The sequence below is a fragment of the Manacus vitellinus genome, unplaced genomic scaffold (genome assembly GCF_001715985.3).
Source record: "Manacus vitellinus isolate BGI_N305 unplaced genomic scaffold, ASM171598v3 scaffold_73_pilon, whole genome shotgun sequence".
NCBI classification, from domain to species: domain Eukaryota; kingdom Metazoa; phylum Chordata; class Aves; order Passeriformes; family Pipridae; genus Manacus; species Manacus vitellinus.
In genome coordinates, this window is record NW_021940773.1 from 2,205,870 (window position 1) to 2,216,403 (window position 10,534).

General features: G+C 37.2%; 1 protein-coding gene across 1 annotated transcript in view; it reads left to right on the plus strand.

The window, feature by feature from the left end:
• Positions 1-10,534, plus strand: part of INTU (inturned planar cell polarity protein) — a 43,399-nt gene that overhangs the window by 24,982 nt on the left and 7,883 nt on the right. Inside the window, 6 exon segments of the mRNA XM_029964533.1 lie at positions 835-1,038; positions 5,042-5,160; positions 5,466-5,555; positions 5,942-6,019; positions 6,791-6,980; positions 9,454-9,507. Of these exon segments, the coding sequence (XP_029820393.1) occupies positions 835-1,038; positions 5,042-5,160; positions 5,466-5,555; positions 5,942-6,019; positions 6,791-6,980; positions 9,454-9,507 (735 nt within the window).

A 10,534-nucleotide genomic window follows, 5' to 3' on the forward strand; every position in this document is an offset into this window, starting at 1 on the left:
AAATTCTGAAACATATTTCAACATAGTTTGGATTATGTGTTGCTTGTTAGTCAGGAAATATGTGTTTCTTCTTCCTGGTTTTTACTTTATTTTGAAAATAAAGACAGAAAACATAATTCTTTGGCAAAGTAAGCTTGATCATTTAAACTTTTGTTATTTAAGAGAGGATACTCTGTGCTTTGATCTTTTTTTTTCTTCTAAAGACAGCACAGCAAAGTATGTAAACAATTTTTATGCTTGGTAGTTGTGTGAATTGTTAAATACAGCAACAGAACTCTTATATGCTGATTTTACAGTTAAAAAAATTAACATGGTGAAAATGAAAGATTGAAAGAATTGCTACTGTTACAATTTAACAGACTTTTTCAGTCTAATGTAAATTTAAACCAATTTTCCTGTGCACTCAAAATGGCAAAGAAGTGGTCCAGAAAGAACCTTGAGGATATATACTTAGGAAAGTGCTGACGTTTCGAAAGAAGTCAAATATTATGTGTTTTTCAAAGTCAGGGTAGTATAGGTTTTGCGTTCAAAGTAAGTATATTTTTCCATTCTCAAGACCATAAGAATTAAGCATGAAAACACAGCAAACCACATGCTTACTCACATGGTTCATAGAGCATGTAATAGCTAGCTTTGTCCTTTGTAATAGATGGTTATATGATGCTAAATGTACAGTTGGTTTTCTTGAAACAGGAGGAACTTTTGTGTGCTTACATGTCAGTAAGCTGAGAAAACTTAATCTCTTAAAGGGCTCAAACTACATCTCTTTCATTTGATGTTGGGACATAATTGTAAGTACAGCCTGGTTTTCACAATAATTAATTATCTTAATAGGTTAAACTTACATTTGAAACCTCAGTATTTGAGCCTGAAGTAACTTCTCAGCAAATGAACAAACAGGCACAGTCAAGTATGAACAATCTGGTTCGGCTCCTGTGGGGAGAAGACAGTACGGACCTTCAGCAGGCTGTTCAGGACGTGCCTCATATTGTCATGTTCCTCACACTGAAACTGGACTCTGAAACATCCAAGGATGAGGTATGTGGCTGACTGAATAAATCTGAAGTGAAATGACAACTGACAACAGCAACTGCTGTGACATTTGATGTTAAATAAATAAATGAATAAATAAATAATCTTGCTAAATGTTTTGAGTAGTGAGTCATCTGCAAAATGTCCCTTTTGGCAGAAATAAGGCCTGAAATTCCAGAGGGATAAAAAATAGCATCAGTGCTGACAAAGTCTAATTGGACCTAAACTCAGTTCAGGTCAGCACATGAGGAGAGGCCAGAGGTGTAACTGCACAGCCGAGGTATGTTCACCAGTGCAGTGTTGTGTCTCGTGTCCTCTCTCACATGCTGGACGGGGTGTTTTCAACGCCTCTCCAACTTGGAACTGTGGAATCTGCCGAGCCAAAAGAATTTCTCCCAGCAGGAGATGTTGGCAGTCCACATTCATAATCTGTCTGGCTCCTGTTTTGAAATGCTAATGTGCCTTTTCTTAGAGGACTCTGGCCTGCCTGCTGTTTGCAATCAGCGCTGATTCTTGCTTGGGGCAGCGGTTTAGAGCTACTGAAGTACTTTCCCTTTGTCCTGTAAAGCTTCCTTTCACATCTCTTTCCTTTCTGTGTTCAGAAAAATTTTGCCAGTGTAGATGTAAGCCATTGTAAGTTTGTGTAGATGTTGTCCATGATGTAGCCCTAGCTACAGATACTCCTCTTAATGCCGGGACACAGAGCAGTGCGAGGGCGGTGGGGGGCGGGAGGGGAGGGTTGGTGCTGAGTTTGGCCTCTTGCCTAATCTAAAAATGACAAATGGACAAAGTAGACTTTTAGGGACAAACTTTTGGAAAAAGACTCTTCTCCCCTTGTGTGAATTCTCAAATTTAGCATTGTGCCCCAGTGATCTTATATTATCTGTGATGAGGAGATATCAAACAAAGTACAAGTTTTGCCAGTCCTCAGGGACTGGGATGGCAGGACAGTGATGGAGTGGGGAGCAGAAAAAAGACATTTTGATTTCTTTCCCCTGGAATTTATCCTTAGATTCACTCAGTGCTCCATCCCTTCTCTGAAATATCTTTACTTCCTTTATACTATTTTTCAACTGGTACAAGTCTGTGTTGTTCTGTTAGTGATGTGTGATAGAGAAGAAGTGTTACAGCTGCACATAATGGAGTTTAATTTTACTTTCTAGAGACAGGGCTCGGAAGAGAACCCTAAAAAATTACATGATATCATAATACATACAACATCACAGTGTTTTTCTTCTTTAGTATTTTCTTACAATAAAAATTAAAAGAGCTCATTTAACTGTAAATTAAATAAACTTAAGATTCTTTATCAAAGTTCACTTGCATATTTCAAATATTTCTCTTTTTCTTCAGTTCTGAGTTTTCAGTAGTCCAAGATTGCTATGTTATGTGGATAGAACACTTGTGGATGGTTGTTGTAGACTTAAAGACTAGTATTTTCTTGATCCCATAAACTTTATGAAATATTAAAAAAAATAATTTCAGGATCGCTGGCTCCTCTGTTGGTAGGGAAATAGACATGCAAATGCCTAATTGCAATTCCTACACTGCAGTGTAGATCCAGTACTGCTTTCTTGTCCCATTATTTCTTTAAGCTCTCCCAAGAAGCGGGATTAATCCTGAACATTGAGCAGAGGTAAAAGAGGAATTGTAATGCACATGTCCCTTCACACCGTGAAATAATTGTTTCCCTGAGAAGTCTTGGCAGTTACGCAGCCCCAAATAGTCTAATGTTGAGGGATGTTTTGCTGCTGTAATCAAGCTCTTTATAACATTTCATTACAAAAAAAAATGCTGCCTTCTTCAAGGCATTTGTCTTTTTACTGAACATTAAGCAACTTATAGCCTGTAGATGTACTGTCCCAAATTTAGTTTATATAATACTTTAAATTAACACTGAAGTTATGATACACCCATGCCATATTGCACAACAAAAATATAATGATCCTTTACTAAACTGCTTTACCTATATCCAAAGGAGGCACGGTATGCAGATCACATCCATGTAAACTATGGCAACTGGAACTAGTAGCTAATTCTTCCACTTGTGAGCTTTTGGCACCTAAAAATAGAATTAATGAGCTTTAAGACTTGTAAGCTCTGTCTATTCAGCTTTAAAAGAAAGTAGTGTTGGAAATCATTTGGGATGTGTGTACGCCTGTGGGGGGTGTCACAGATGGCAACAGTTTCAGTAAGATTGATCCCGTCTTTTTTAGATTTTAGTTTAAGGTAAGTATTACAGTTATACATTATTCGTACTAGTGTGCAACTATAACATCTTTGCATTTGACCTGATTTTTGGTGATACCAGGTCTAAAAAGGAATAATGTTCATATTCCTCCTACACGATAGTGTTACTAGAAGCCATTAGTTCGGAGTCTGTCCAGGTCTGGATTTTTGGGTTAAGGAAAGGTTTACACTTTTTAAGGAATGAGCTGCTTGTCGTTTATTATTAGTTCCACTATGTTGGGCCTGTGACCTTTGGGCTTGCTTTTGAGACAGCTGACCTGGTATGGTGGCATGTGCTGAACCTTGCTAAATCAGTATATACAGATGTGATACTGCTCTGCCCTTTTGTTACAGTTGGCTTTTCTTTCCCTGGGAAAGTGTACAGCTAATTCACAAATTAATTCAGTGTAAAGGCCCCAGTTCATAGTGAGGGGTGGAAAAAGGCTCTTTCTAGCCCTCTGCACTGCTGTAATTGGAAAACAGTAGGGTTTCTGCAGTTGAGGGATTGATTCCAGAAAAAAAGATCCTTGTCACTAATGAGTATTTGTAAATAGAGCTAATTAAATTGGATAAGAATGAAGAGTTTCCAGGTCCTTCTGTAATGAAACTTCTTTTAGTCTTGATGAGGAAAATTTTCTAATGGCACTGGCTGAATGTGCTTAGTGACATAAATAGGGAACTTAATCATGCTTATGTTTCTGTTGTTCATGTAAAAAGATAATTTACTGTACTCTTTGCAGTGGATATGCCTAATACTACATGCATTATTTTTGGTCCATCATGATTTGGCAGAAAGCAATAAATTACGAGGAATCGTGTTTGCCTATTACTGTATTTTTACAGTTGCTGAAATAATACAAAATTTTTAAAAGTGCTTGCATAAAAAGATTATTTAAAAAAACTGGTTAGAAAAATAAAAATAATTGTCACAAATATTTATCTGAGCTTTAAGATGACTTATTTTACCGAGCGTCAAGATGACCTGTTTTAAGAATATGTTGACACAGATGGTCAGAGGTTTCATGAGAAATGTTAATGGCGTATGTTATTTGAGTATATATCTCAGTTATATTTTATGCTGTACAGGTAAAGCAGTTAGGTAGGGTTATATAGAGAGACTGGAGTTTTCATATTCTTACTGTTGTTTTTGAAGAGCTGTATGTTTGATGCTGATTTAAATCAGAATTTAAACACAGAAAGAGCCATACAAATAGTAGAATCAGAGAAGGCTAGGATGGCTTGGGTTGGAAGGGACCTTAAAGATGGTCTTGTTTCAGCTGCTTGCCATGGGCAGGGAGACATTCCACTAGACCAGGTTGCTCAAAGCCTGTCCAGCCTGTCCTTGAACACTCCTAGGGATGGGGCATCCAAGCTTCTCTGGGCAACCCGTTCCAGTGCGTCACCACCCTGGCAATAAAGAATTTCTTCCTATCTCTTGGAATCAGACTGGTAACAGTGTACTTAAAGCTTTAAAATGCAGTGGCCATACTGTTTGTCGTTTTATGCTTCTTCATGTAATAATGACTCTAAGTTAGTTGTGCTTTTCTATAAAATAGAAAATTTAAAACTGTCAGAAACATTCACGTGCATTTTAGAACTTTCCAGTATGCCCATGCAGCTCACTGCTTGTTTCACTACCAATGAAACTATATGAGAAAAGTTTTCATGTTTAAAAAAAACCCTGTTACCACAAAAAAAAATTATCTTGTTTTCTGTGGGGATTCTTTTTGGGGGGGGATTGGTTTTGCTTTGCTTAACTAACAGCTAACTTTCTTCACAGCAAGAAATTCTTTATCAGTACCCCATATCTGAAGCATCCCAAAAACTGAAAAGTGTGAGAGGAATATTTCTCACACTGTCTGACATACTGGAAAATGTTACTGGTACCGAGATTATCAGGTAAAAGTATTTGAAATGTAATGTATTGTTATTTTTATTACTTTATACATACATGTACAGCAAACATGGGTTATGTGTCAAGTTATAGACAAAACCAGAGTGACTCAACCTGTTTAGGCAGTAACGTTTTAACTAGAACAACATGCCTGAAATTGGACTGCTCAGCCTGCAGGTACATTGGTATGGGGGAATTTCCTTGTAGTGGGTAGCAGTGACTAGTAGGATTTTCACTTCAGTGAAATTGTTTTTAACTCTTTTATAACTTCATACTGTTAACAGAAGTATTTCTGGTTTAATTTTTCTAGTTCCTCCCTTTTCCTATGTGAAAAACTGGTTCAAGTTGTTTACTGGAAAGAATCTGACAAGTTGCTCATAATTGGCCTTCCTGAAGAGAAGTGAGTTTCAGAGAAAAGATTATGTTTTCCCTTAAAGTTTATTTTGTGTCCTCAAATTGTACTCTTCTAACAAAAAAGCAAGAAAGGGCTTACAATGTACTCTTCTTACTAAAACTAGTCTTTATACCTGTGATTCTTATTTTTTGATTGACTTTATTCTCATCTTTTATATATCCATTGTTGCAGTTTCTTTTTCATGTGCTCTGAAGGAATAAGATCTCAGAAATACATGTAGGTTAGAAAACAGTAGTATTTTATAGGATTTGGTAAATTCAAGTACTTCGTAGAGACTGCTGTATAACATCAGTAATATTACACACCTATGTGTTCTAGGAGGACTACTTATTCATAGTAAAGCTGTACGTTTTAATTTTTTTTTTTTTTAGTGTGCCACTTTCTCAGCTGAGGAACATGATTGAAGATGTTGTCAGGACCTTGACGTTTATGTACGGTTCTTTGGACAGGTGAGTTCTTTCAAAAGTATTTTCTTTTCACTCACACATTTCTCATTGGTGCTCACTGAAAAAGACAAATAGTAGCATTAATTTTAATGTCTACATGGAATTTCTTTGCCTGTGCCTTTACACTTGCATAAAAAACAGAATTATGTTCTTCTTGCCTTTTGCTTTCAGTGTGAACACTAGTAAGACACTTTTTAAACAGTCTTTGTCAATTCAGGAAGTTTTGTCCTTGATTAGGTTAAATCATTCACATAATCTAACCTGTGGATATCAACAGCACTCTGCAAATGTTATCCTTTACGTTCAAGCACTGTCTGTAAAATATACATATGAATCAGTATTATATTTTTAATAAAGTAAACACTCTGGACTTGCAGTGACTGTCTTTCTCTGCATTTGGAAATCACCCAGAAAATTTTGAGTCTTGACCTAGATAAAATTGCCAAGATAGATTATTCATATGCTTGCATCAATTCATGCTCAACGTGTGTATGCCATAGAGAAAGAAAAAGAATAAATCTGTTTCCAGAAGGATGAGACTGATGGTTAAATCATATCAAGTTACTCTAAGACATCTACTATGATACCATACTGCTTTAGTTTGTTCTTTATTTTTAGCTACTGCCTGGATATTAGCCTAGTGGGTTGTTTCATGTTAAAAATACATCCAAATGTAGCATCATGCTGCAAAGAGACTTGTGTAGCACTGAGGGTTATATAAATAAGCTGCAAGTTTCTCAATGTTATTCTAACTTGGAGTTCATGTTTGTTCAGTGCTTTTTGCCAGGTGGAAAATGTTTCTCGCCTCGATCATTTTTTCAACCTGTTCTTCCAGCGTGCACTTCAGCCTGTGAGGCTCGAGCCGAGTGCCAGCCCCAGTGCTCAGCACTATGAGACCTGCAGTGCCTTGTTCTTGGACAATCTCCCAGGCCTGCGCTGGCTGACACTGCCTCAGGAGATCAAGGTAATGTCCTTTTCACATCTCTTTGGAAAAATTTGTATATGAGAGACCAAAAAATCTTCTGCTGTTATTGTGTAATTTACCTTTGCTCATCCAAGACCATCCATTTTCCTACCAGATCCTTTATTCAGGTTTGGAGCTACACTGTCATTCCCACAGTGTGTTTAGTGGCTTTAGAGTTATCTAGGAAGAGATTATGATGACAGAGGACTTAAAACTTTATTTAAAATCTATACACACACATCTCTAAGAACTAGGATATAGAGTAGGGAAAGCAGCCCATAGTATGTAGCTTTATGTTTGATTTTGACCACTGAAATATTTTTCCAGGTAGGAAATACTACTCCAGAAGCCCATAGCTTGTAACTTGGGAGAGTTATAAATGGCTGTTGCAAAATCAAAATAAATATCCACATGTCATTTGTGTGACACATACAGGTACAGCTTTTCTGCACCATTCCACTGTGTCTGGTTACCTCCTAATTAGAAACTAGGTTGTGCATTAAGCACTAGTAAGACAAAAGGTAGATCATAGTAAATGGAATTATAGCTGTCAGTCATAAATGTCATTTTCATGGCTTTAATATCTATGATTCTGGTTTAGAATATGTTAGTCTTGTCATGGTAGATTTTGTTTTTTAATGAGTATTTGCCATGATTCAATGCAAATAAAACAGCTTGGAAGTTTTAAGCTCAGAGTTTCCTTTCATTTTTGGATAGACCCAAAATATTTGTAAGTTTGTAGATAACATACTTAAGGCTAATTCTAATTATTAGACAATGATTGTAATCTGAGTTGACTAAACTCCATTATCCAAACTTATTTCATCAGCAACAATAAGAGAAATGAACATTGTACTTGCTGAACTTCATGGAAAACTGCAAGTGTTTCTCAGAACGGCTTTGTGAAAGGACTGAGTTTGGATGTTCAAAATGACCTTTCTTCTGCAGTAGCATATTCTGTAATTTATACAGTCTTTATTTGAAGATAATATTAACTAGGACTTTCCTGGGTTTCTGATTTTTATGTTTAATAAGACCTCACTGTATAATTTTTATAAGTGTGTTTGGAGGGGAAGGGATGAAGAGGTAAGTCTTTCAACTTTACAGGTTTGCTGTTATTCAGTAATAGAAATTACCCTGAATGTTGCAGGTTGTGCATCAGTCAATGCTATTAGTTTCCAAACATATTTCTGTGGTCTTCTCTCTTTTCTCCTTTAAAAGAGAATTGTCTCCTCTTTTATCTTTAGTTGCAGACTGGTAGTTATTTAGTTCTTTCTACCTTACTCTGTAGTATGTGTCCAGATATATTTTTGCTAAATATGTGCTTGAGGACAATATGTTTGCAATTATTTTAATCCAACCTCTGCTTTTATAATATGTATGAACACTGTTATATATGTTTTAGCTATATAGAAGTGCATATTTATGGAGTGTCTCAGAAGAGATTAGGTTTTTTCCTCCATGCTTTCTTCTTCTCTCTCAAGTGTCTATAGAAAGACTCTATTGCACTTTGTTCTATAGTTCCGCTACCAGATTGTTTCTTTCTTGAAAAATAGTTAAGTTTTAAAGGGATTTAGACAACAGCGTCATTTATATTTGTGATACAGACATCACTTTCCAGAGTTGTCTGAGATCATTCATATTTTCCAGAAAAAATGTTATTGTTGCAGAACATGACATTTCCAGTTAACATTTTGGTGAAGATATTTATATCCTATAAGGAATATAAAGCTAAAAATGTCAGTTCTTTGGGCAGAAAGCCATTTAAATTTTGGCTGGGGAAAAGCTGAGAGACTGGTTAATTTTTGACTGCCAGCAGCCCTGCTGACATTACTTTGTTTGAAAACTGGCTGTTTCAATTAGAGGCAGCCTGTTAATTCAGCCCAAGAAGTTTGTAATTACGGGGTTTAGGTTCTTTTCATTAAGTACTACCTTTATGTCAGGGGTTTCAGTGCCTAGTACTATGTTTCTTGAAGTACTCTTAATAAAATTTACATTAACCAGCAGCTTTTGTAGTTACAGAAATTAGGACACCTAAAGCAGTTTTAGTAGAACAAAGATAATGCGTGAGAAAGTTTTCGCAATTTCCATAGAGACAAAAAAAATAAATCCATTGTGTAAAAGATTTTTCTGATAACTCAGTTGGATGCAATAGTGTGCCAGATTTGAGAATTGTCTCTAGACATCTAATGCACCTTTGCGCTAAACACTATGTTCAGCAGGCACACAAGGAGGGAAATTGTACAGTTTCAAAGAGCAAGGGGATAGACAGCATTTAAGAAGGATTTTCCTTTAATCTGACGGCTCAAGGTGTTCTTGATATTTGATGTTACTATTGAAAAGTACATGCAAATTTTTATCCACTTACTTTGTTACTTCTAATCTGAGACCAGCGAGACAGAGCAACCTATGCTATTATGAGAAATTAATGTGTTGGAAATGTCTATTAAGAAGTACTGTTTAAATATTTCAGATGGAAATTGACACGGCACTGAGTGATCTGGAAGCAGCTGACTTCGCAGAGCTGGTAAACATCTTATTTTTGTTTGCATTGCACACTATCTCTTTGCCTTGGTGTCATATTCAGCACTAATTTCAAACTCATCTACTTTTTCTCATCAAGTGGGAGTCAAAGCAAAGGAACGTTGTATTATTCTTTAAAGACAGATCCATTTACCCATTCTATTTCTCCTGAATATTGTCTCCATGGTTAATATTACAACATATTATAATCCTATAGGATTAATCACTGAAAATCCATGATTTAATGTAACTTAAGTCCATGGTATGTTGTCTCAGTTTGAGACAATTTGGAGGGACAGAGACCTTGGACAGAAGTCTCCTTCCTCCGATTCAATACCCCTGCTTCTCTCCAATAGAAAGAGAGAGAGAGAGATCAAACACGCCCGGATGTAAGTGAAAAAATAACTCTTTATCGAGAAGAATGCTGAACAATACTGATAAAACTGGGATAAGCTAACCAGAAAAATTTCCAAGCTCCTGCCCATTGGACCAAAACAAGATGGCATCCGGCCTCCCCCCACCTGGTAAAGCCTGGCAGGAGTGGTTTGGAGGGTCAGTGCTGGAGTGAGGCTGCAGTGCTGGAGTGAGGCTGCAGAGCCAGCACAGGCAGTTGGAGCAGGGCTGTGGACCTCTCAGACAACTGGAAGGACCCACAAGACACCTGCTGGGTCCAGTGATGAGACCTGGTTGCTGCAACTCTGATGATGGCTGTAGTCCTGATCCGCTGAGGAGGTGGTAGAGGTCCAGGTGGGAGAAGTCTCATGGAGTGAGGGAAGAAGACCTTGGTCTGCCAAGTGAAGTCCAAATGTGGTCTTTTATTGGGCTCAGGGTAGGTGAGAACACCTCTGGTACCTCCCTAGGGGCAGGGAGTTCTTCCCTGGATGATTAACACTGGATCATGGGACATTTCAAGAGTCTTTGACAGCTTCTAAGCACATGTGGATTCATTATGGCCATCAGCAGAGATTAATATCTTAAAGCCGTGTGTGTGTGTGTGTGTGTGTGTGTGTGTGTGTGTGTGTGTGTGTGTG